This window comes from Equus asinus, chromosome 26 (assembly GCF_041296235.1).
Source record: "Equus asinus isolate D_3611 breed Donkey chromosome 26, EquAss-T2T_v2, whole genome shotgun sequence".
NCBI classification, from domain to species: domain Eukaryota; kingdom Metazoa; phylum Chordata; class Mammalia; order Perissodactyla; family Equidae; genus Equus; species Equus asinus.
Genome location: NC_091815.1, coordinates 21219870 through 21243386, shown reverse-complemented (window position 1 = coordinate 21243386; position 23517 = coordinate 21219870). Strand labels below are relative to the sequence as shown.

Genomic DNA, 23517 nt, shown 5'->3' with positions numbered 1-23517 from the left:
TACAGAAGTACTTCTAACAGAAATCTATCCTATCCTCCCTTTTTAAATAAATACAGATATCAAAACAATCCTAATCATATATTCTCCAACATTTTGTTATGAAAAGTTTCTAACATACACCTAATTTGAAAAATTTTACAGTGGACTCCCATATACCCACCACTTAGATTCTACCATTATTTGCTTTATCTCCCATCTACCTATTACTCTATTCATCCATTAATCTAATTAATTTTGGGATGTATTTCAAAATAAATTAGAGACATTGATATACCACCCTTAAATACTTCAGCATGCATATCTTTAACTAGCGCTCAAAGTTTATTTTTCTTTTGAGGTAAACTGTACATTAAATAAAATTCACAAATTTCACTGAGTTTTGATAAGTGCATGCACCTGTGTAACCCAAACCCCTACCCAGGCTGGCAACAGGACTTTTTATATGGCAGCTCAGGGCTCCAAAGCAAGCGTTAGAGAGAGAAAGAGAGAGAGAGGAAAAAAACAGGTGGAAATTGTGTCATCATTTTTAATCCAGTTTAGAACATTAAAGCAGTACCATTTCCTCTGCATTCTATTTGTTGGGGCAGTCACAAAGTTCTACCCAGTTTCAATGAGAAGGGACATAGACTCTACTTTTTGATAAGAAGTGTGTCAAAGAATTTGCAGACAAAACAATAGGTTTTCCAATAGTCCAGACCATGACGATAGCCTAGACTGGGGTAAGGGCAGTGGAAGAGGGAAAAGGGGTTAAATTCTGGATAGATCTTCAAGGAAGAGATGACAGGGCTTGCTGGTTAACTGACTGTGGGTGTGATGGAAAGAGAGGCGTGAAGGACGATGATGAGGCTTGGGCTCGAGCAGCTCAGATGGAGCTGAGGAAAGCTAGGGAGGAACAGGTTTATGGGGGAAGACTGGGAGGCCAGTTTAAGACCTGTGGAGTTTGAGGCATCTCTGAGACCTTTGAGTGGGGAGAGTGAGCATGTAGCAGGATATAGGACCCTGAGGTTCAGTGGCCAGGTCTAGGCTGAAGATAGAAATTTGGGGACTATCAGAATAGAGATGGGACTTAGAGTCACGAAGCCAGACGAGAGCATCTGGGAATGAGTATAGAGAAATCAAGGCCAGGGCCCTGGACATGCCAAAGTCACAGGTTGGGGCAATGAGGAGGCACGACCAGAGATGGGAGAGGGGTAGGGTGCTGGAAGCAGAGGAAGGAGGTGCTTCAAGGAGGGAGGGATTGGCACACCAAATGCTGCTGCTGGCTCCGCAGGATGCGGACTGAGGACTGGACATTGTCCAACACTGACGTCCCCATTAGCTTCATGCCCAGAGGACAGTCCCTTTGGTCTCATCTGAGATAGGACAATCCACTCCTGAGTTGAGTCAGATAAGGTGAGTCCCAGTCTTACCTGGAAGCCCTCCCCTGCCCTCAAAGAGGATGAAACCAAAAGATTTTGTGTCAATGGTGAGTGACTGGGGGGGGGGGGTGCGGGTGTAAGGGAGGGTGGAGTCATTTCCTAAATTAGCATGACCCTTGGCCTTTCCAGAACAACCCCTTTCTCAGAGACAACTAGTAATCTGAAAACTTTTTTTTGGTGAGGAAGATTGGCCCTGAGCTAACATCTGTGCCAATCTTCTTCCTTTTGTATGTGGGACACTGCCACAGCATGGCTTGACAGTGGTGCGTAGGTCTGTGCCCAGGATCCAAACCCCCGAACCCTGGGCTGCCCGATTGGAGTGCACGAACTTAACGATTACACCACCGGGCTGGCCCCATGAAAAATAAATTTTTTTATTGGGAAAAAGAGACTTTGCACAATTCAAAGTTGTCCGGCCTCAAAAGAGGCTCCTTCCCTGGGCAGCTGAGTCCTTGGGGACCTGGGGGCCATCTGGCTGGAGGAGATCAAGACTCTGGGTCTTCAGTGTGGTCCAGCAGGCGCGATAATTGGGCTTCCACTTTCCTGGAAAAAAGCCGGGGTAGTAGAGGCTGAGGTATGTGCTCAGGGCTGGGGTCTGGGGCCGTGGGCATTTCCAGGAAAGGGGCTCAGGAGAGGGAGGCACTCAATAGGGGTTCTCTGAGGATTCAGAGGCCCAGAGTCATAGATCCTGGTCACGGTCACCTTTTCTGCTGCCGCAACTCTGCCCTCTGAACCCTTAGCACCTGCAGTACAGGGTCGTCCTGGAACTCGCTGCCGTCGGAGTCTGGGGGCAAAACAACGAATTCCAGGGAGCCGGACTCGTAGGGTGCTGGGCTGCCATCCAGATCCAGGCAGCCAGGCACATCCGCTCACCTTCGGCAGCCTCCAGAAGTCTGGCGGCCTGCGAGAGCAGGTCCTCTGAGGGGGCGTGGTCAGCAGAGGAGGAGGGCGTGGCCACAGCCTCGAGAGACCCCGCCTTGAACGAAGGGGGCGGGGCCCTGGCGCATGTGGACACCTCCTCAGCCGGAGGGGGCTGGACCCTGGGCTGCGGACGCCCGGCTGAAGCCGAGGGACTGTGTTTGTCCTTGCAAAACACCGACCCCACTGGGGGCGGCGTGGCCTTGGTATTCCGAGACTTGGCCTTAGACTGACCCGGCGGGGTCTCTGCCTGCAGAAACCGTGGTTCAGACGGAGGGGGCGGGACCTCCGAGCGAGGGGGCGAAACCTTGGTCTGGGGGTGTGTGGCCTTGACTTTCGCAGACGGCGTCTCGCGTGGAGGCGGGCTCTCGAGGCGAGGGGGCGTGTCCTCCAGGCCGTCCGGAAACAGCCGAGCAGTTACCACCTGGTCCAGGGCGCCTCTGAGCTGCGGGCCGGGCCCCTCGTCCCCGGCTGTGTCTCGGCCAGCAGTGTCCCGGCGCGGGGCTCTGCTTCTCCGAGGCTTGGGGCCCTGCCTCTCGGGCTGGGCGGGGTTGCTTAGCACAGGGGTGGGCGGGCCCTGGGGGGCGGCTTGGGGCGCGGGGGTGGAGGCGGGAGGCGCGAGGGTGGAGACCCGGGGCGCGGGGTTGGAGGCTGGGGGTCCGGGGGTGGAGGCGGGGGGCGCGGGGGTGGAGACCGGGGGCGCGGGGTTGGAGGCGGGAGGCGCGAGGGTAGAGACCTGGGGCGCCGGGATGGAGGCGGGAGGCGTAGGGGGAATGGCCCCAAGAGATACCCAGGGACTGGACTGCGGGGCCCAGAAGAACCCAGGGGGGCTGGGGCCCCAAAAGATGTGTGGAGAGAACCCTGGGGGAATAGGAGGTCTTTCTAAATAGAAGGCCTCCGGGGGACCAGGCCGGGCAACATTGCCCCAAAGTGGGACGCAGTGAGGCTGGGTTCCCAGGGAACCAGGGGTCTCCGCAGGGGGAGGAGAGGTCTGTAGGCTGATGGGGACAGGGACCTGAGAGGGAGAGAAAGGTTAGACAGTCCTCAGTCCCTCTCAGGCTCCTCTTCCCCCAGTTTCCCTTAGGCTTCCCCCTCCAGGCCCTCAGGCTCCTCCCTTCCCCATCTCACCGGAGTGGTGAGGGCAGGGGTCCGGGGCAGCACCCAGGTTCCGTCACCCTGACCTCTTCGAGCCTGTTCAAGCTTCCGCTGCTGCCGCCACTGGTACAGAATGTCATCCTCTGGCCGCAGGGGTGCCCGGGAGGAGACTGGGGCTGGAGCAGGGATAGGTGCCGGAGTTGCTGTTGGGTAAGCAGAGGGAAGGGCGGTAAGGGCAGGGGCCGGGGTGATGAGCAACCCAGCAGCCTACACACACGCCCTTCGAGGGTGCCAGAAGGTTATTCGGACAGGCTCTCCAGATAAAGTCCAACTCCTCTCTGGAGTGGGAAGCCAGGGAAAGGACAGAGGGAGAGGAGAGAGCACTCAGGGCTTCTCAACCTGCCATCATTCAGTTCTTCAGCATCCACAGATATTTATCGCGCTCTGGACACTGTGGTTACAGCAGTGCATAAGACGGATCCTCCAGAATCTGCCCACTTCTCCCCCCTTCGCTGCCCTTGACAGGTCCAACCCCACAGCAGCCTCCTCCCTGGCTCCCTACTGCCTGTCCTCCCAGTCTGTGCCCCGCCTGCAGCTGAGGGAGCATGGGAAGACAGAGTCAGATAGGGCCCTCCTGGGTTAGAGTCCTCCGCAGGCTGCACCTCTTTCCTGAGAAAAAGCAAAAGCCTTGCACTTGTGGTTCCCTCTGCTTGGAATGCTCTTCCCTCATGTATCCCCAGGGTTCACTCCCTCAGATCCTTCAGATCTTTGCCCACATATCACCTCTAGTGAGGCCTTCCCTGGCTACCCCATTCAAAACCGCAACAGCCCCCAGCCCTGCCCCTCCCTCTCCTCTTTCCTCTGCCATTTTCCTCCTTAGCGCTATCAACTTCTAACATACTAAATATTGTACTTTATTCATTGCTCATCTCTCCCTCCACAATGCCAGCCACACAAGGGCAGCGTTTTTTATCTGTTTGGCCATTAGCATACCCCAGTGTCAAGAACGGGGCCTGACGGCAGTATTTGTGGCATAAATGCAAAATGAACTGTTTACTGTGCTCCATGCCAGTGCCCCGCCCTGTGCTGGGGATCCAGCAGGGACTAAGGGCAAGGCCACTGGCTGTTGTCAGTCCAGTTGGGCAAAAAGACACCATTCCCATCACCCAGAGCACCTTTCATCAGTCCTGATCAGGAGGGCTACCATTCTCTTTCAGAAGCCCCCCATCTGATGCCGTACAGCGAAGGGGGGCATCATCTCAGACCTCTGTCTCCTCCCCATCCCTCTACATCTGTGATTCTACTTCCAAACCTGGCCACTTCCTTCTGCTCCGCTCCTCAGGCTCTGGCCCAAGTCAAACTACCAGCATCTCTCACTGGGCGTGACAGCAGCCAGAGGGAGTCTATTAACACCCAAGAAAGATCATGTCCCCTCCCTGCTCAGAACGTCCCGTGGCTCCCCAGTACTAAGATAAGGACCACATGCCTCACCATGCCTACGTAGCCAGTGTAATCTGACTCCTGCCAGTCTCCCCCACCTTATCCCATACCACTCTCACCCCCCGCTCTCACCTTTTCTAGTCCCTTGTCTGCACCATGCTGCCTCCCATCTCAGTCCTCCTGTACATGCTAGAGGGCTCTTGTCCCCGTCTCCATCCTTCAGGTCTCCACTTAGATAGCACCTCTTCTGGGAAGGCCTTCTCTGACTTCCCAGCATCACAATCCTCTCCTGCCTGGCCCGCATTGCTGCTTACATTTCACCTTTGTGAGATTATATAGCTAGTGTCTGCCCCACACTCACTCTGCTGTGAGAACCCTGACAGTGGGACCATGTATGCTTGGTTCCCTGTGGAGTCCCTAATCCTGCTCCCAGTGCCTCAAACACAGTAGGGATTCAATGCTTGTTAGATGAATGAATAAATAAATGTATTCATTCATTCAAAACAATTCATGAAGTAGGTACTAGTTTTATCCTCACTTTACAGATGAGAAAACTGAGCATCAGGAAGGAGAGATGAATAAAAGGTGAAGCTTAGAAGGAGGGAAGAACCAGACAGGCGAGTGCTTGGGCCGGATCACACAAACGCGTCTCTGTTCCTTGTACTCCCCTGTCCCCATGCACGGGAGCCCCGGGAGTCAGGGAGAGCATCAGCCTGTCCACTGCTGTGTCCCAGGACCTGAGCACAGAGTAGCAGTAACACCAACGATGGCAGATACAGTAACCTAGGTCCTTAACCCCATCTATGAAATCTTGGGGGCAGAAATTTGAGAGTTCAACAGTTTGCGTATTTTAGCAAAGTGGCATGGTATGTAGAACACAGACAGGGGTCTGGGGCACCACACCAGACTCAAAAACATTGGTATTTGGTTGAACAATATGAAATTGCCAATAGTCTGCCATTTTTTACTTACAAGACAAAAATTTCATATGGTTCAACGTAAAATATCCATAGCAAAACGTATGAATATTCACCCTAAATGAGATATATATATAGAGAGAGATTATAAATATCCTTCATACTGTTTAGGTCAGATTTTGCCGTCAAGTCAGGTATGGTGCCAAATCTGCAAAAAACCTTCTGATTGTGGAGTTTTGTGTTCAGAACTGCAGACAGGATGCAGAGAGAGAATGTGTCACACTAATAATTAGCTACGGTAACAGAGCTGTGCTAAGTGCTCCGTGCATGCACCAACTCACTGCATCCTCACCACACCAGAGCAGAGGAGGACAATTATTACCCCTGTTTTACAGTTGGGGAAGCCAGGTCCAGAGAGGCCCAAGGTTACACAGCTGGTAAGTGGCGGAGCTGGGATTTGCACCAACTGTCCTCGATCCTTGCCTCCCAGAACTTACCATGTGCCCTGGGGTCAGAGCCCTTGCTGGAGTCAGGGATGAAGGCCATGGAGAAGGGTGAGAGGCCATCAGAGCTGACGGGGAGTGAGGAGCTGCTGGCATCACTGGGGCTGATGGAGGAGGAAGAGGAGGAGGAGACAGAGGCCTTGCTGTAGGGAGAAGGCAGATGTGAGACCACAGGGGTCTCAGGCGGTGGGCGGGGCCTGGAGCTGCAGGAGTGGGGAGGCTGGGGGGCAGGGGAGGCACCTGCGCTGGAGCAGCCTGGCAGCTCTGCTTTGCAGGCTCAGCGTCTCCAGGTCCAGCAGGGATGAGTTCCATGTGTTAAGGCTCTGTGGGGTGAGAGGGTCAGAGGCCAGCCCTCTCCCGAAGGCTGCTGGGAAAGGCATCTGGACAGAGGGCCTGGAGTGCAGGCCTGAACTCCACCTGGTACCCCCACATGCTGGCTTAGAATCTGCTCCGCCTCCTCCTCGGGAAGAGAGACCCAGTTTTCCTCTGTGGATCCGCACCCCTCAGTGCAGTCACTGCTGTGGGAAGAGGGCAGACCCCACCTTCCTGACCAGGCCTGGCTAATCACAACATTCTGTCCTCTGGTTCACGGTGATTGATCCAAAGATGAGCGAATGAGAGGAAGCCCTGGGGCTCTAGAGGGAGCTATTGGGAAGGCCTTCTCTTTCCACTGGAGTAAGTCAGTAAGTTGGAAGCCTAGAGTTACTGGGGCCATCTTGGCTACTCTGAGGGGAAAGCCTGCCTGAGATTGAGCCCAACAAAGAACAGAGAGCCAAGAGAGTCGAGTTCCTCCCCATACTGTTCAAACATCTGGATCCAGCCATGCCTGAAAGCATCTACTTTTGGATTTCTTGATTGTATTAGCCAACAAATCCTCCTTTCTTTGTTTAATCTTCCTTGAATTGGGGATTGACTCTAATTCCATCCCAGGGCTGGTGCTGTCAGTTCAGGCACCTAGGGGAAGGAGTGGATGGGGATGTCACCTGCTTTATTTCCTCAAGGGGGGCCATAGCCTTAGCCTCTGATGCGCTGGCCATCTTGGCAAGAGTTGGGACTGCTGTGTTGAGTCTTCCTTCTGGTTCACTGGCTCCTGCTGAGAAGTCCCAACTGATCATGGGGACCAAGAGGAGTGGCTGCTGGGGGCATTGATCAGGAAAGGTTTTAAGTCTGGAGTGGATGGGGCTGAAGCAGGTACCTGTTGCAAGCTGACTGCTGGGGTCTGGAGATTCAGGCCGCAGCCACCAAAAGTCAGCTGGGGCTGGGCCTGCAGTCTCTCGTTCCTCCCGGCTCGTGGGCTGAGCCTGACGGAACCGGTGTATGTACCTGTGAGCATCAGAGAATGGGAGGTGGGTCGGGTGAGGGGAGCCAAATAACAACAATAATAATAGTTACAATAGCCTATGTTTATGGAGCCCCAGGCAGTGCCTGGTACTTGTCCCTCAATATCTATTCTCCTTTCTTATATAGTAATACAATAGTATATGAGACTATATAATAATAATACTGGGCACATAGCCACTTTTCTATAGATACATTTACCAGGTGTCCCTGTAGCTTTATGGCCATGTAACTAGGTTCTTGACCAACACATATGAGGATACGTGATTCTAGAAAGTAGATGTGGTTGGGAGCCATTTTGGTCCATGAAGGAAAGGGCCACAGAGCCACGGGATGGGAGAGCAACAAGACGGAAGGGAGGTGTCTCTGACGCCTCAACTAGTGGCTGCCCTGTCAGCCCTGGCTGCTTCTGCCCGGACTGTTAGATGAGGGAGAAATAAATGCTACCTGTTTAAGCCTCAATTAGAGACTCTGTTACAGCAGCTGAGCTTGTATCCTGCAAATCCAAGTGCTCGCTATGTGACAGGCATTGTTACAGAGGCTTTACAGACAATAACTCATTGAAAGCTGAAACAGCCCTAGGGGATATGTGTTATTAATATCCCCAATTTACAGATGAAGAAACTGAGGCCGAGATCATACAGGAAGTAAGTGACAGAGCTGGGATTTGAACCCAGGCAGCCTAGCTCCAGAGCTCTTCATAACACACATGAGGTATGGTCCTAAAAGTGCTGCATAAACACCTGTGGTTGTGATGGTGATTATGGGATCCCTGCCCCTGCCCCAAACCCTTCTTTCCTCCCAGGGCTGTGGGTACTTACTTGGCCACCACGGAGTCCCCACTCTCAGTCAGGGTGCGTGGTGGGGAGGCTCCAATTTGTCCCTCAGTGCTGCTGGGTGGGGAAGGGGTCCCTGAGCTGGATGGCCAGAACTCCTCAAACAGCTCAGGAGAGTTGGGACCTGTGGCCAGAGTTTTGGGAGCTTCTGGGAGCCTGGATCTCTGGGTCCTGGATGGGCTCCGGGTCTAAGATAGGGGAAGTGCGGAGAAGAAAAAGTGAGGCCTGAGGTCATCCCTGTAGGGGACTGAAGACACAGGTGTAGTCTCAGTCGGAGGGGAGGAAACACATCTCACAAGGGTTACAGGCTTGGAGTGACTGGAGCTGTGATGGTGGGTCGAGGTGGGAGAGGCCTGGATGAGGGCAGGGCTGTGAGGAGGAGAGGGGGGACTGTCTTAATCTCTCACCCCCATCATCACGTCTTCCTTCCCTCTAGTCGTCACTCCTTTGCTACTGGACTGGCACACAGCACTTTCTGTGGGGTGTCCTCACCTTGAGGTGCCAGGTCTGGCTTTGGGAAGGCCAGTAGTGGCTTCAACCCAGGGGAGTGTCCCCAAACGGGCTGTCTTGGACGGAGAAAACTGGCAGGCTGCAAGGGGAGAGTGGGTTTGGCAGGCAGAGCATGGTCACTGCAGGCGTGGGGGGCGAGGGTGGAGTCAGGGTGGGAGGATAGGAAGAGGAAGGCAGAACCAGACTGCAGGTCCCATGGATTCCTGGGAGAGATGGACTATAAATCCCATGAAGCACTGCTGCACATTCAAGCTAATGATATTGGAGGCATGATTCCCACCAGCCCTTGGAGCACTCTCGAATCGGAACCCAGGAACTGCTCCACCCTCGATACAGTCTGGGAGGAGTCTTCAAAATACAGAGGCGCAGTCCTTACCCCAGACCAAAAGAATCGGAATATCTAGAAGGGGAGCTAGGCATCTGTGTCTTTTTCGCAGCGTTTCACGTGATTTTTGAAGTGGACCTCGGGTTAAGAACCAAGGCTAACTCCTATTACCGGACATTTCCCATAAGTCCTTGGGACACTCTCTAGGGAGAAAAGGGGAGGAAGGACTGCAGTCCCCATCAGTCACTGGGCTCCGCCTAAGCCAGAAAGGTAAAAAACAACACCCATGAGTCTGGGGGCAATTTCAAAATTAAGAAACTTAATTCCCAAGATGCCCCTGGACACTCTTGGAGGAAAAAAGTCCCCTGCGGCCACTTAGCGGAATGTAGGACGCTATGGGCCCCCCAGGATGGTGAAGTCTAAGGCTGGAGCAGCCAAAAGCTGTGGAGCATCTTGGGAGTTGTAGTTCCGGTGCGGTTGAGAACGAGACTCTGGACCCTAGCAAACTTGACCCTAGGCTGTGTTGTTCTGACCCTCGGTGCTCCCCAGGCCTCCTGTGTTCCCCAGAAGAGGGATCGGCCTTACCCGCGGTCCATCCTGCGGCTACCTCGGCGCTTCCGCCTGCTTCTCTCCTTCAGCCGACTGACCCCGCGCGCATCTTTGTCGCTTAGCAATGTCCTGTCGGCCCCGCCCTCTCTGAGAGTGCCGGCGCGGGAAGAGAGCGGCCTCCGAGGCTACCAATGATAGAGAGGAAAATAAAAGGAATTGAAAAGTAGCCAAAGGGAGATGCCTCACAACTCGCTGTAACGTCGGCCTGACTGAAAGAGCGTGTTTGATTGGAGAACTGTAGCGTACAGCAGTAATTGACAAGCCTGTGGACCAATGGAAAGGATCTGAGGCCGGGCTCGACGTTGGGAGGGGTTCTAAAATACACTTCTTGCTGTCGTGTCTTCTAACCACTCCCCCTTTTGCTGCAGAAATCTCAGCCAGACTCCAGTCTAACGACGGTTTTTCTCGTTGCAGGGGGCAATCAGGGAGTCTGTCCGCTCTCTAACCGCCGTCCCTCCATCACTCGGACCGGCCAACGGGTCCCGCTGGGTCATCTAAGCACTTCCGTCTTGCTGCAGGAGCAGCTGGTTGCGCCAAGTGCCAGGCCTGGGCTCTTGGCCGAGGTGGTGGGATCAAAATGAGCTATTTCGGGCCCCGGCGCGCGGCCCCCGGGGGGCCAGCCTGGACTGTTCGTGCCCGTGCCCCCTGGCCGCTGCTCACCTGGCAGACCGTGCTACCCTGCGTACCCAAGGCTGAGTCAGAGACACAGATTTAGGCCCGGCCTGCCGCGGGGCTGGGCCCAAGGCCCGGGTGAGATGGGAGTAGGGTCTGTTCTGTGTCCTCTTGACAGCCTGGCCCACTTACAGCATTCCCTGTACCGGGGAATCAGCTCCTAAGACGGCCATCTGCGTCATCCCCAGAGCTGCCTGCGGGGCGGGGGTGGATTAAAGGGACTGGGAACTCCGCGGTGGGCTTCTCAGGACTTGGATCCCAAACGCCACGCTGTGCTCCCCACTCCGGCAAGGCTCAGCCTTAGTTTCCCTTTCGGGAAATTGGGGAATCTTAATGAAACCTCTTTGGCATCCAGCAGGCGCTTAATAAATGGCTAAGTCATTGTTGGGCTTTCTAAATAAGGCTCTATTAATGGCCGAGTCTGGCCACCTTCCCAGTGTCCCCGGGCGGCCCGCCGAGGGGCGGACACAGGGCGTGCTATAAATCCGAGGCGGCGGCGCACGCAGAGGCACTGCGGGTCCCAGGGCGGCGGCGGCGGCGGAGCAGGATGGAGATCCCTGTGCCTGTGCAGCCGTCGTGGCTGCGCCGCGCCTCGGCCCCGCTGCCCGGGCGCATCTTCGACCAGCGCTTCGGCGAGGGGCTGCTGGAGGCCGAGCTGGCTGCGCTCTGCCCTGCCGCGCTGGCCCCCTACTACCTGCGCGCCCCCAGCGTGGCGCTGCCGACCGCCCAGGTGCCAGGCCTGAGGGAGGGGCGGGCACCGGACCACTTCCAAGGCTCGGGGTCCTGGTCACCCTGAGGGAGTGAGGGCGTGTCCCTTGACTGTGAGCGGGGGCAGAGTCCGGTCACTCGGCGGGGCTTCCGGAGTTCCCAGAGTATGGAATCGCAGAGGCCGGATTACTGAAGGGGGTGGGAAGTCCATGTCGAGATGGAGAGGGTCTCAGCTCTCAGGGGAGTGGAAGGGCTGGGTCACTGATGGGGCGGGGCGGTACTCTGAGAGGGTAACTCTGGAGGAGGCTGGGGACCCAGGGAATCTCGGGAAAAGGGGGAGCCCAGTCATTCTGAAGGGCGTGGGGCTCCCAGTGACTCCCGAGGGGAGGGAATGTTTTTGTTAACCTTGGGGAAGAGAGTTTGGAGACTGTATGTGGTGACTTTGTCTCCTGGAGAGGCAGAGGGGAGGAAGGGTCCTGTGACTTGAGAAAGAGGGGCCTGGCCACTCTGAGAAGCGGAGGAGGAGTATTAGTAACAGCTGAAAGGCAAGCGGTCCCGTGACTCTAGTGGGAGGGTAGAAAGAAGACTCTGGAGACCGGGGGGGAAGAGGCATCTTGGCGATTTCTGGCTGGGGGTGGGGAGGCAGTAAGGGCCCTGGGGGCTCTGAGAGGAAGGGAGCTGGGGAGTCAGTATCCAAGCGGACACGCTGACGGTGGGGTCGTTGACACTGCGGGAGGGGGGCAGGCCTCACCCTGTGAGGGCGTTGGTCCCTGACTTTGCAGGGGAAAGGGGCCTCATCACTCTGGGTGAGAGAGGAATCCCAGTGATCACATGGGGAGGGGTGATCTCAGTGGGGGAAGAGCTCCTCAGCGGCTAAGAGTAGGAAAGGGAACTCCCCAGTTCCGGAGGCCAGGGTCAGCTGCAGCAACGGGACCGACCGGGCCCCGACGCGGGAGGGGCCTTGCTGGGTCCCGGGAGCCCGCCCCGCCCCCATGACAATCCGTCTGTGCGCAGGTGTCGACCGACCCCGGGCATTTCTCTGTGCTGCTGGACGTGAAGCACTTCTCACCAGAGGAAATCTCCGTCAAGGTGGTTGGCGAACACGTGGAGGTGCATGCACGCCACGAGGAGCGCCCAGTGAGTCCGGGGGCCGAGGGCGGGGCCACAGGCCGGAGGGCGGGGCCTCTATAGGGAAGGGGCGGGGCCGCTCAAGCCTCTCCTCCCGCAGGACGAGCACGGCTACATCGCGCGCGAGTTCCACCGTCGCTACCGCTTGCCGCCTGGCGTGGATCCTGCCGCCGTGACGTCCGCGTTGTCCCCTGAGGGTGTCCTGTCTATCCAGGCTGCACCCGCGCCGGCCCAGGCCCCGCTCCCGTCGCCGCCGGCTGCTACCAAGTAGGGGTGTGGGCACACCTGAACCCCGGGAGCTGCCTCAGGCCCCCTTTTAAAGCCGACCTGACTCCGCCCAGCCAGATGTCCTGAGCGCGCCAAGACCACTCGCCCACCCAATCTGGGATCCCACCCTGACCCTTCCAACCTAAACTTAGTCCTGATAACCTAGACCTTCCACTGACACTCCCGCACTCACAACCCCTCCAGCTTTCAAACCCCCAAAACCTCCCTAGCTTGCAGACCCTACAAGCACAACCCCTCAGCCTGCAGTCCCCCATCCTCACTGATCCTACTTTCTTGGCATATAACCCCACTCAAAACTCCCTCCTTGATTTCCTTCTGATTCCTCCAGGAAAACACCTCCACACCCCATTTCAATCCCCTCCCCTCTGTGACACCAGATTACAGTGGACAGCCCTGCCCCACCGTAGGCCAGTCAAGCATAACTGGCCCCCGCCCCCGCCCAAATGTCCCAGACTCTGCACAGACCTTGGACCCCAGACCATCCAAACCTGGCCCCCAAGGCTCTGGATCCTTCCCCTCATTCCAACCAGACACTCCACTCCCCCCACCTGAGCCCTCCAACCCATCTTCTGACTTGAAACGCCAGCCAGCCACCCCCAGACCCCTGAACTCCTTTTCTGACCTCCACTCTCGGACACCTATTCTAGGCCAACGAGGACCCTCAAGCTCAACCTGTACAGATAGCTACTGCATCTCCCCAGACTCTGCACAGATATCCTAGGCCCTCATCCTCGCCTCTAACCATAACCCCCTAGTCACTTTGTCTTGATCCCCAAGTCTCCAACCACATATCCCACGCAATCTACCTTCCACACCCCTCCCCTTATTCTCCAAGACCCAACCAAGTAGCCCTTTGATTCCCCACACTCTTTCTCCCTCCTTGAATTCCCTGCTGCCCCATCTCCTCACTCCTCTCTAAGCCCACTCCCCCAATAAACGTGCTAGAGCTGTGCCAGCTGCTTTATGTCTGGACCAGGAAGGATGGGCTGCAGCCACAGAGGCCAGGAGGGAGGAGGAGAATGTTTATTGGGGTTGGGGGGACAGGGGAACATCACTGTCGCTCGTACATCTCCCGTAGGATCTTCATGCTTTCTGAGTAACGAAGCTGGTTCCGATGAGATGCCTCCTTCCACCTGCAGTAGGGGTGGGGAGGTAGAGGGAGGACTCAGCAGTCGGGGCAGAGGCCACATGGGGGCAAGCAGGCTGGCGGATGCTCACCTCTGGCGGATGCGTTTCCAGCGCTGCATGTTGCGGTAGATGAGTGTGGAGGGTGAGGGCTCCGGCTCGGAGGGCTGCATGGACAGAGAGGTCAGGCTGGGTGGCCGTGTCCAAGTGCCACAATACACCCCATGGCCCCGGGCCAGCCTTGTATACCCACCTCATCATCGGTGGTACCCTGGGTCTCAGGCTGCAGTGGGGATGGAATTCGGGATCTGCAGGCGTCTCCAGGTGGCCCAGGGGCTGTAGGCGGAGGCAGCTTGTACACATCCCTACTCTTGCTGTTAGTGACCTCTGAACCCTGGGGACACAAGGGCCCCAATACCAGGCCCAAAAGAGTCAGAGAAGGCGGCCAGGGGTACACATTTCACCCTTCCTGCTTCTCCCAGTGACAATAGAAATGAGGGACTCACCAAGGACTTGTACTTAGGAGTCATGTCTGAAGGGTGGGGACCTTACACAGCTTGGGGTCCGGTCTGCCTGCCCTAGGGATCCCTGTCATCTCCTGTCCAACCCAGGGACCCCCATCTACCCCTGCGCAGCCAGAGGGGTCCTCATCTGCTCCCCTAGGCCAGGTGGCTACACCTGTTTACATCAAGGACCTCTGTCCAGCCCCCAGCTTTTGGGGACCCCTGATTTTGGAGGTCTCATCTATCTGCCCAGGGGAACTCTATCCCCACTCCCTCCCAGACCAGGTAGCCATGTCTGCTCCAGGGAGTTCCATCCATACCCCAGCCTATGGGTTCATATTTGTGTGCCTCCCTGGAGCCAGGAGTCATTTCAGGGACGGAGACCTGCTGCCTCGGGGGAGGGTACCTTGTGACCATCTACCCACTGCCCTGCCCCCCATCCCACCTCCTCATCCTCAGGCAGCGGGGGCAGTGGCGAGCTGGGCGAGCGTTCACGCTCGCGCACTGAGGGGCTGTTGCGCATCCAGGCCCGGCAGATCGGGTACAGCGGTGTGTTCTCACTGAACTGAGCCAAGTCCACGCTCCGGTCAAACAGCTTGATCACATACGTGTCTAGGGTGGTGGGAGTGGGAGGGATGTGAACGTCCTCACGTAGCCCCTATTCTTGCCCGCCCTCCAGGGCTACCACCTACTCACTGGATCGCTGTGGCCCTCCCTCAGCCAGCCCATCATCCATCTCCCTCCTCTTCTTCCTCCGCTGGTGGGGGAAGCGGGCAGACGGCCTGAGTGGGGAGGGAGAATGTCAGGACCGGGGTGGGGGCTGGGGACCTCTCCTCAGCTGGTTGGCGCCCCTGCCACCTTACCGTTTGCCGGTGGCTGCGATGGAGCAATCTCTGTGGGGAGAGACAAGGCATCAGTAGGCTGACCCTTGAACAAATGCTTGCTCAAACCCCCCAAAGGCATCCTGGGGATGCCCTGAGATCAACCCTGAGATGCCCACGTGGAGCCCACCAACCTCTCAGGCCTTGTGTCCCACCCACGCCCCTGGGGCTCCAGGTGCCAACCGTGAGGGAACCTAAGTGTTTGCTGCCCCAGGGTCTTTGTCTGCGTAGAGTGGTTAGGACTGTGGGGAAGCATGGGGCAGACTGCTCAGGGCATGCATGAGGGAAGAGTTATCCACGACAAGCCCTCAGACACGGATCCCAGCAACAACACTTACTTGTTGTGGGTGTCCGAGGGGGTCTTTCCGGCTTCCTCATCCAGACGCTCCCTGGAAGAAGAAAACTGTGGGCTCAGGGTTCCAAAGGCCTGGAGTGGGAAGGCACCAAGTGGCCTCTCCTTTGGGCCCCTTCCCCACTAAGCCAGCCTCTGTCCCACCTAGATCCACCCAGGACCAGAGGGTCCAACTTGCCAGGGCCCCTGACCCGCTCTGCCCCTATGCTGGGCCAGGTCCCGACCTGTCCATATGACTCTTCTCCAGCAGACACTGCAGAACAGCATCCAGTTGGTTCCGGGCCTTGGCCATCTCCAACTCTGGGGAAGAGGGTACAGAGCAGGAGTCAGCTCCCAGGCCGTAGGCAGGTGGACAGCCAACTGGCCAGGGAAGGGCATTCGTATCCGATCCTACGCCAGGCCCGGGCGTGCTGAGGGTGCAGTGGGCAGAGACTGCTGAAGCGATGAGCAGGAGCACTGGCTTCCAGTACTGTCCCATATGCTAGCGTGTGACCTAAAGCCAATCACCTTACCTCGCTGAGCCAGTTTCCTCATCTTGAAAGTGGGTCTCCGAATGACACCTATCTGCTAGGACTGCTCTGAGGTTAAATAAACCATGTTGTCGATGAATCTCTTAGCAGGATGCAATAATAATAAGTGACATGTACACAGTGCTTGCTATGTGCCAGGTGTTGTTCCAAGCACATCACACACATTAACCCACTGAATTCTCACAGTAAGCCTGGCAGGGAGATATGATGTTTATCCCCATTTTAAAGACAATGAAACTGACGCACAGAGATGTTAGGCCACTTGCCCAAAGTTACACAGCTAGGAAATGGCAGGACTGAGGATCCGCACCCAGTCTGTCTGGCTCCACAGCTGAGGTTATGAGGAAGGGGCTCACACTGGGGACAGAATCTCGCCACCAGATGTGCTTTTTTTTGGCAGAGGCAGTGGTGTTATTTATAATCTGAATTAAATCTGAATGAGCTGACAATATTTAACAATTGGGAGATTTCATGTAAAATACCCATTTTTGGCATTTTTTTTCCCCAGGAAATGAGATCTGGGCCCACTTTCCTGCCTGCAGAGGCGATGGCTGGCTCTGTCAGCCTGTGTTGGCCTCCCTTCATCATGGAACTTAGGAGGTGATGATGTTATAAATATTCTCCTCTCACTCCTGTGGGGTGTTCGCTCTCCTCTTCCCTCTAGTAGGAGCTGTGGCCCAGTGCTCAGAGCCTGGAAGGACACTCGAGGACATGCTTTGCCAGCCCTGGGACTTCCTGAGGAGACCGGGAGATGCAGGGATTCCTGACATCCCTCAAAGGAGAGATGGGGTTGAGGAAGGGGCTGGGGGCAGCTGAGATTCTAGCAAAGAACCTTGGGCAGGAGCCAAGGTCTGGATCGACCATATCTCCTTCCCTGCCCCCGCGTCTCTCCTGAACCTCAGACCTTGGGATCCCACGGATTCATGTACGCGTCCCCCTGGACATCCACCAGGCTCCTTCCACCTACTAGGGCCACACTGGCCTCAGTGTCTCTCTAATTTACCTTTTTTCCAGAGCCCTCATTTCAGGGGTAGCCCCACTGTCCCCCAGTCCCTTCCTGGGCCTCAACATGGACACCTCTCTCTCTCCCCCACCCCAGGCCATCAACCCCATGGCCTGTCCACTTGGCCTCCTGAGGGTCTCTCCCACCTCCCCCTCCCTACTCCCACTCTGGTCCTTTCCCTTCCTCCCCCCCGCCCCCCCAGGCTCCCAGCCTCAGTCTCCCCTTCTGATCCACCCACCACAAGGTGGCCAGGGGATTCTTCCTGACACTGATCAGAACACTCCACGACTCTGCAGTGCCCCCAGGACAGTCCGCACTCTTCAGCCTGGTGTTCGCAGGCCTCCAGGACCTTGCCTTCTCCTTCCCGCCACCATCATTGGTGGTCAGGCCCCTTTCACTTTTCTACCCACAATTTTTTTGGCATCTGGGGGGGCATCTTTATTAACTCACTTCTCAGTTCAAAACCCTTCCTTGTTTCCCTATTTCCATCAGAGCAAAAGCCAAAGTCCTAACCTGGGCCCACAAAACCTGTCCCCCTCCCCTCCCGTTTGTCCCCATCTCCTCACAGTCTACCTGACCCACTCTTCTCCAGCCACACAGGCTTCCCTGCTGGCCCCTGAACACGCCAGACAAGGCTTCCACTTCAGGGCCTTTTCAAAGCTATTTCCCTCGTCTGATTCGCGGTTCCCACATGTATCCTCATGTCTCTCTCCTTCACCTTGCCTCCCTCCTGATCTCCTTACCTTCTCCTGTTTCATCTCATTACCACTTATACCATCTAACATCCTACATCATTTCACTATTATCTTTTTGTCTGGATTCCGTGTCTCTCCCACTGCCCTTACCACGCCAGTCCTGGGTTCCCATCGGCTCGGCCCCAACCCCAAATCACTTCTTCTCTCTCAGCTTGTTTCCCCATCTGCCACATTTCCTACTTCCTAGGATTAGTGGGAAACAGTGACTGCGAGGACTAAGTGCTTCCCTGTACTTCAGGCGTTCAGCACAATGCTTGACTCACGACCACTGCTGGATGTGGGGAAACTGAGGCAGAACCAAGAAAAGAGTCCTTCTCAGAGTCACACAGCTCAGGATCCCCATCTCTTACCGCCCCACAATGCCTGAGCCACCACCATTCAACCTTAAAGTTATCTCGAGCACAGACCTGGAGGGTATGAGGGTGGCAGGAATCGCTCGATGCCTGACAGCGATAGTCAGATGGGCTGCAGGGAGAAGCCGCGCAGTCTGCCTTATCGCGATAATCCTGTCTGTCGGGACTCCCATCCCCTGATCAGTCCGATGCACCCGGACAGGCCCCCGACCTCGGGGTCCTCACCTGATTTTTCCACTTTCACCTTCACCGGGAACATGGTTTGGGTCTGGGGTCTGGCTAGCTGGGTCAGAGAAGCCAAAAGAGCCTAGGATCACAAGTCAAGGTCGGAGGCAGACGGGGAGAGGTCAAAGGTAAGCTTCGGCTGCGGACAGTTCTCCGCCCTGAGCAGCGTCCGGCCGCGACCGCCGCCGCTGCCGCCACCTCCTCTAGTTCCCCTTCTGAGGGCGGGCCCCTGCGGCAGTCGCCTGTTCCCATTAGTCAGTTCGGCCGTCAATCTCGTACCCCGACCATTTGAGAGCTGCCGCTGTCGGCTCCCAGCTCTAAGTCCCACCTTTCTGGGGCCCCGTTTCCGGAAACAAACCAACGACATCCCGGGGCGCTTCCTGGGAGATGTAGTTCTAGCTCCCGAGACTTAGCCGGGGTAACGGCGCGTGCGCCGCGCAAGGCACGGTGGAAGACGTAGGATGAGGGCACGGCAACCTTGTTGAAACTTGTAGTGTCAGAGCTTTGAATAACGCCAGTTTAGCTATTGACAGGATTTATTTAACCGTGGGAGTCCCTCTTGTCCCTAAGAGGAAAGCAAGTCTGGAGTTTGATGGGGTTCCCTCTTACTAGGCATTTGCTAGGTGCCAGCTACCTGTTAATCTCTTTTCAGGCACAACCTCATTCATTTGGCAAATATTTATTAGGGGGCCAGGCACTCTTCTGGCCACTGGGGACACCGCAGTGCACAAAACAGACAAAAATCCTTGCCCTAACAGAGCTTATATTTTAAAGGATGGAAGATAAACAAGTAAAACATTTTAAACGAAATGTGAGAGGACAAAGAATATAACCTGAAAGGGACACAGGGAGTACCAAGGTGGGGATTGAAATTTTAAATAGGACGGTCAAGGAAGCCTTCTCTAATAAAGCTCTTGAATATGTCTATTGCTGCAGACAGCTCCTTCAGAAAATGGGAAACTTCCATTGACCACATGTCCCTTGGCCCAGACAAAGTGTAGGAGGTAGCATTGTGATCCACATTTCCAATGAGAATACTGACGCTAAGTGGGAAAGTAATGTTTTCAAAATTCACACACTATCAGTACAGGATAGCAGCCCCTAGTACTGGAAGCATTATTCCTTTCTTGGTTCTGCATGTGTAGAATAGGGTTCCTGAGCGGGAAATTTCCTATTTCAGAGGATCATGATTAGTAGTCAATGAAAAAAATGCACATAATGTGTGCAGCACTAAGCCGGACACAAAGTAAGCATTCAACAAATGTTTCTGAATATTAATAATCATTTTATGATTCAACCTCCAAAAGATCCTAGAGAGTCAGCATAGAGAATTAGGGTCCTTTATTGGGGGATGTCAGCAGAGAACACAGGAGATGGGAACAAGTCTCAGGGGCTTGAAAGTTGGCTTAGAGTAGAGGAACACATCCTGGGAGAATGAGCAGGTTCCCGGGCCTGTGCAGAAGAAGTTGTCAGGGGGTACCCAAGGGTATGGTGAAGGAGAGGTAGTCCCCAAGGGCGCCCCAACGGGGCCGGTAGATCTGGAAGATGGTGATCCAGGTGGTGAGTATAATCACCCAGAAGAGGAAGCCCACAGCTGAGCGCCAGACATCTGTAGGAGGGAACAGGAGTGGGGAAGGCTGGCCTCCACCTGCTCTCTGGTCTGCCCCAGACCAACCCTTTTTTCTCTTCTACAAAGACCCAGAATTCTGGAACTTCCATCATCCTCTCCCACCAAAGCTTCCTGCTTTCCCCTCCCCACACTGGACGGCCTCCCTTCATCTGTGCCCTGGACTCACAGCCTTTGATTTGGCTCTGCTCTGTGTATGCCGGGACAAGGAAGGCCTCTCGGAAGAACCAGAAGATGTTGACCAACCAGAGAAAAGGCAGGAAAGCAAACCCACCTAAAAAGAAAAAAAGCGAACTGGGACATAAGGCAATGAGGATCCTCGCCAATACCCACCTAGAGGACCTATTTGGAAGTCTTCTCCCATACCCAAGTTCAAATGGAAATCTCTGCTATCAGGGACTCAGGAATCCTGGCTGCTCCCTGGGATCCAGGAGTCTGATTCTTCAACCATCTCTTTCTCAGGACTCAGGAGTCCAGCTCCTCAACTCCTCTCCTCTCTTGGGACCCAGAAGTTGAGGTCCCAGCCTCCTCCTTCCTCAGGACCCAGGTCCTTCCCTCAGACCCAGGAGTCCGCGTCCCCAGCCGCTTCATCCCTTAGACCCAATAATTCAGGCCCCCAGACCCTCTTCCCTCAGGCGCTCTAGTCCGGTCCCCTCTCTTCTCCTGGGACCCTAGGACACCGGCCCTTACCCAAGTAGTACTTCCGGCACAGGTTCAACTTCTCCTCGTTGGACACTCGCTCCAAGTTCATATTTGCGCGGAGGCACGGTCGTCCCGAGGGTCCGCGGGGCGAGACCCAGCCTGGACCCCAAGTGACAGATGCAAGGATCGCGAACAACCACGCCCCTATTACGACAAATGGAGATAAACTGAAAGGTGGGTTTACTGAAAGAGGGGCACACCTGCCCCCACCAGAAAGCTAACTGGGTTGAAACGCTCTTTATGTTTACTGGGGGGTGCGAAACGACCCCTAACTTACCAGGGCAATCTACTTCCTGTGGCCTGGACGTTTCGCCACTTTCAACTACGGACGCTTGCGCGAGCTGCCGCAAGCATCTCTGGAGTTTGTAGTCTTTTTGGTGAGGCAACGCTTCACGCATGCGCATTCAGGGAACTCCGGCCCGTCGTTCTGCTCAGAGGGCGCAGGCCTCCACCACGCAAGCGCACTAGGGAGTTTGAGAGCGTGATGAGCGACCCGAGGCGTCGATGAACTACACTTCCCATGCTCCTAAGCGATGGAAGTGATGTAAAGAGCAGACAGAATTGGAGGGTTCGGGTAAAAATGGCTGAATATTTAGCTTCGATATTCGGGACTGAGAAGGACAAGTGAGAACGGGCACAGGGAGTGGCTCTTTAGGGGGCCCGGGACGGGGCTCTTGGTTCCCTGGTGGTTGGGCGGCGTGGGGCGGTGTTTCTGGGGTGTCCGGCCTCCCCGGCCCTTGGTTCACCTCTGTCTTTGCACCTCTTCCAGGGTTAACTGCTCTTTTTACTTTAAGATCGGGGCCTGCCGGCACGGGGACCGGTGCTCCCGGCTTCACAACAAACCGACTTTCAGCCAGGTGAGCCCCACCACGGAGCCTCGGGGGTTAACGCTTCCCGGCCCTTCCCCTTCTGCTGTCCATCATCATGAGCTCCCGCCTTTTCCGGATTTCTAAGGGCCACCCTACTGCCCCGCTTGTTTCTTGTCGGACCTTGCAGGTTCCTCCCCCAACCTTCAAGCCCTTCTCCCAGGATTTTGGCCACGCCCCCGTACGTACAAGACTATACCCCTGGGCTGTGCCTCACTGCTAGGTGTCCCCTCTTCTGGTTTCCTTGGGGCAGGCATCGCTGATGCCCTCAAAATGCTTAGGCTTCTCTGGTGCAAGGTCTCACCCCAACCTTCGTATCTCAGCTATTTGCATGTACCCCGCTCTCTGAGCTCAGGCCCTGTCCCTTTTAAATTCTGTTCAGACCATAGTGCTGCTCAACCTGTACCGGAATCCACAGAACACCGCCCAAACCGCAGACGGATCGCATTGTGAGTGAGGGACCGGTCTTGGGGGCAGGGCGGATAACTGCCAGCAGGCCACCCCCTGATTCCACCCTGCCCCCTCCTCCAGGTCACGTGAGCGACGTGGAGGTGCAAGAACACTATGATAACTTCTTCGAGGTGAGGGTTGGCAGGGTGGATTGTGTTTCCTTTGGGCGGGGAGCTCAGCTGAGTTCCTCCTGGTCTTCCGCAGGAGGTGTTTACGGAACTGCAGGAGAAGTACGGGGAGATTGAAGAGATGAATGTGTGCGACAACCTGGGGGATCACCTCGTAGGCAATGTCTATGTCAAGGTGCCTGCTGTCCCCCCCATTAGAGCCCAGAGGTGGAGGCATTTCAATGCCTAATGGCCACCACTGAAGCCTCACAGCTTGAGGTCCATCGCTAAATCCAATCCAGCCCCAGAGCTACTAACTAGTCCCCTGAAGATTTCTGAGTTTGATTGCTGACCTTGACCGACTTTCCTCTCAGTTTCGGCGCGAGGAGGATGCAGAGCGGGCAGTGGCTGAACTCAATAACCGCTGGTTCAATGGGCAGGCTGTGCATGCCGAGCTGTCTCCTGTCACCGACTTCCGGGAGTCATGCTGTCGGCAGTATGAGATGGGGTATGGTAGTACAGGGCTGGGATGGGCACCTTGAGCCTCAGACTACTGTGTGTGTGTTGGGGGCTGTCAGTGACAATGGTTTCCTCCATCCATCCGTCCATCCTCTACCTAGGGAATGTACCCGGGGTGGCTTCTGCAACTTCATGCACCTGCGACCCATCTCCCGGAACCTCCGGCGGCAGCTCTACGGGCGGGGACCCAGGCGCAGGTACCTCAGGACCAGCCTGCCACGACTCTTTATACCCTAAGCCCCATGTACTGAGATGAACCTCATCCTATGCCCCAATAACTGTCTCAAGCCTTCTGTACCCTAAGAATAGCCCTGAGCCCCATCCCAAGACCAGCACCTACGTCCCAACCACAAAACCAGCCTGCACCCCAAACCCCCCAACCCAAGGCCAACCTACATCTCCAATCCTGAGATCAGCCCCTGGAACTCTAGTTACTTCATCACCTGCCCTTGCCCCATCCCAGAGCAGAGAGGCAGCCCTTGGGGATCTGCACACCACTCCCCATGGCTCTAACCCTTCTCTCTCCACTCTGTTTCCCAGGTCACCCCCAAGGTCTCATACTGGCCACCGTCCCCGTGAAAGAAACCGACGACGATCCCCAGACCATCAGCATGGCCGCTTCTGAGACTCTGGCCCCGTTGCCTGCCATCCCGTTGCCTGCCATCACTTCCTGGCCTGGATACCTCCTCAACGCCCCCTTAACTTCCTGGTGCCATCTTCCCCATGCTCCAGGGCTCCATGATATAATCTGTTCTACACAGGGACCTTCTCCTACTGCCCCTCCCCTAATAAAGTTCTGTATTGAGGGTTTAGA

General features: G+C 55.8%; 5 protein-coding genes across 19 annotated transcripts; 2 read left to right on the top strand and 3 right to left on the bottom strand.

Annotated features, from left to right (window-relative positions):
- Positions 1-1771: 1771 nt before the first annotated feature.
- PROSER3 (proline and serine rich 3) lies at positions 1772-10273 on the bottom strand. Of its 8 annotated transcripts, none has more exons than XM_044759367.2 (11): positions 9886-10120; positions 8873-9054; positions 8451-8653; positions 7487-7614; positions 7275-7381; positions 6532-6614; positions 6286-6434; positions 3465-3634; positions 2292-3351; positions 2121-2202; positions 1772-1961 (listed from the first exon to the last, which is right to left on the bottom strand). In XM_044759367.2, exons 2-11 carry the CDS (start codon positions 8879-8881, stop codon positions 1904-1906), a joined length of 2049 nt encoding a protein of 682 aa, XP_044615302.2. In that variant the 5' UTR covers positions 8882-9054; positions 9886-10120; the 3' UTR covers positions 1772-1903. The 8 variants fall into 8 exon arrangements, with proteins under 8 accessions (XP_044615302.2, XP_070354312.1, XP_070354308.1 ...); XM_070498211.1 differs by having other exon boundaries at positions 7275-7398; positions 9886-10025; XM_070498207.1 differs by having other exon boundaries at positions 7275-7384; positions 9886-10025.
- A 278-nt stretch (positions 10274-10551) lies between these two features.
- On the top strand, positions 10552-13657 carry HSPB6 (heat shock protein family B (small) member 6). Its single transcript, XM_014838275.3, has 3 exons — positions 10552-11311; positions 12304-12426; positions 12518-13657. Exons 1-3 carry the CDS (start codon positions 11129-11131, stop codon positions 12686-12688), a joined length of 477 nt encoding a protein of 158 aa, XP_014693761.1. The 5' UTR covers positions 10552-11128; the 3' UTR covers positions 12689-13657.
- On the bottom strand, positions 13655-18772 carry LIN37 (lin-37 DREAM MuvB core complex component). 3 transcript variants are annotated; one of them, XM_014838273.3, is made up of 9 exons: positions 18433-18772; positions 15791-15866; positions 15553-15603; positions 15197-15226; positions 15030-15115; positions 14779-14945; positions 14084-14224; positions 13924-13997; positions 13655-13838 (listed from the first exon to the last, which is right to left on the bottom strand). In XM_014838273.3, exons 1-9 carry the CDS (start codon positions 18464-18466, stop codon positions 13757-13759), a joined length of 741 nt encoding a protein of 246 aa, XP_014693759.1. In that variant the 5' UTR covers positions 18467-18772; the 3' UTR covers positions 13655-13756. The 3 variants fall into 3 exon arrangements, with proteins under 3 accessions (XP_014693759.1, XP_014693760.1, XP_044615437.1); XM_014838274.3 differs by having other exon boundaries at positions 13681-13838; positions 18262-18655; XM_044759502.2 differs by having other exon boundaries at positions 13681-13838; positions 14084-14166; positions 18433-18655.
- A 986-nt stretch (positions 18773-19758) lies between these two features.
- PSENEN (presenilin enhancer, gamma-secretase subunit) lies at positions 19759-21188 on the bottom strand. Its single transcript, XM_014838272.3, has 4 exons — positions 21039-21188; positions 20750-20905; positions 20229-20333; positions 19759-20041 (listed from the first exon to the last, which is right to left on the bottom strand). Exons 1-4 carry the CDS (start codon positions 21163-21165, stop codon positions 19902-19904), a joined length of 528 nt encoding a protein of 175 aa, XP_014693758.1. The 5' UTR covers positions 21166-21188; the 3' UTR covers positions 19759-19901.
- U2AF1L4 (U2 small nuclear RNA auxiliary factor 1 like 4) lies at positions 21170-23514 on the top strand. 6 transcript variants are annotated; one of them, XM_014838266.3, is made up of 8 exons: positions 21170-21385; positions 21531-21618; positions 22010-22076; positions 22159-22208; positions 22282-22380; positions 22559-22692; positions 22805-22900; positions 23244-23514. In XM_014838266.3, the coding sequence occupies exons 1-8, from the start codon at positions 21282-21284 to the stop codon at positions 23326-23328; spliced, it is 723 nt and encodes a 240-aa protein (XP_014693752.1). In that variant the 5' UTR covers positions 21170-21281; the 3' UTR covers positions 23329-23514. The 6 variants fall into 6 exon arrangements, with proteins under 6 accessions (XP_014693752.1, XP_014693753.1, XP_014693757.1 ...); XM_014838267.3 differs by having other exon boundaries at positions 21200-21385; positions 22159-22178; XM_070498219.1 differs by having other exon boundaries at positions 21223-21385; positions 21556-21808.
- Positions 23515-23517: the final 3 nt, after the last annotated feature.

What these genes read in the sequence shown, in the direction of transcription:
- PSENEN (XM_014838272.3), bottom strand. Translation starts at nt 21,165, where the DNA reads ATGCGCATGCGTGAAGCGTTGCCTCACCAAAAAGACTACAAACTCCAG. An exon ending in ACAGGAAGTAGATTGCCCTG is followed by an intron (nt 20,906 to 21,038) that starts GTAAGTTAGGGG and finishes TTGTCGTAATAG; the next exon opens with GGGCGTGGTTGTTCGCGATC. An exon ending in GCAGAGCCAAATCAAAGGCT is followed by an intron (nt 20,042 to 20,228) that starts GTGAGTCCAGGG and finishes TCCCTCCTACAG; the next exon opens with ATGTCTGGCGCTCAGCTGTG.
- U2AF1L4 (XM_014838266.3), top strand. Translation starts at nt 21,282, where the DNA reads ATGCTCCTAAGCGATGGAAGTGATGTAAAGAGCAGACAGAATTGGAGG. An exon ending in TTCGGGACTGAGAAGGACAA is followed by an intron (nt 21,386 to 21,530) that starts GTGAGAACGGGC and finishes CACCTCTTCCAG; the next exon opens with GGTTAACTGCTCTTTTTACT. An exon ending in ACAAACCGACTTTCAGCCAG is followed by an intron (nt 21,619 to 22,009) that starts GTGAGCCCCACC and finishes AATTCTGTTCAG; the next exon opens with ACCATAGTGCTGCTCAACCT.
- LIN37 (XM_014838273.3), bottom strand. Translation starts at nt 18,466, where the DNA reads ATGTTCCCGGTGAAGGTGAAAGTGGAAAAATCAG. An exon ending in GGTGAAAGTGGAAAAATCAG is followed by an intron (nt 15,867 to 18,432) that starts GTGAGGACCCCG and finishes CCTCTTCCCCAG; the next exon opens with AGTTGGAGATGGCCAAGGCC. An exon ending in ATCGCAGCCACCGGCAAACG is followed by an intron (nt 15,116 to 15,196) that starts GTAAGGTGGCAG and finishes CTCCCCACTCAG; the next exon opens with GCCGTCTGCCCGCTTCCCCC.
- HSPB6 (XM_014838275.3), top strand. Translation starts at nt 11,129, where the DNA reads ATGGAGATCCCTGTGCCTGTGCAGCCGTCGTGGCTGCGCCGCGCCTCG. An exon ending in TGGCGCTGCCGACCGCCCAG is followed by an intron (nt 11,312 to 12,303) that starts GTGCCAGGCCTG and finishes GTCTGTGCGCAG; the next exon opens with GTGTCGACCGACCCCGGGCA. An exon ending in CACGCCACGAGGAGCGCCCA is followed by an intron (nt 12,427 to 12,517) that starts GTGAGTCCGGGG and finishes CTCCTCCCGCAG; the next exon opens with GACGAGCACGGCTACATCGC.
- PROSER3 (XM_070498206.1), bottom strand. An exon ending in GGGGACTCCGTGGTGGCCAA is followed by an intron (nt 7,615 to 8,450) that starts GTAAGTACCCAC and finishes TGATGCTCACAG; the next exon opens with GTACATACACCGGTTCCGTC. An exon ending in CAGCAGTCAGCTTGCAACAG is followed by an intron (nt 7,385 to 7,486) that starts GTACCTGCTTCA and finishes GGGACTTCTCAG; the next exon opens with CAGGAGCCAGTGAACCAGAA.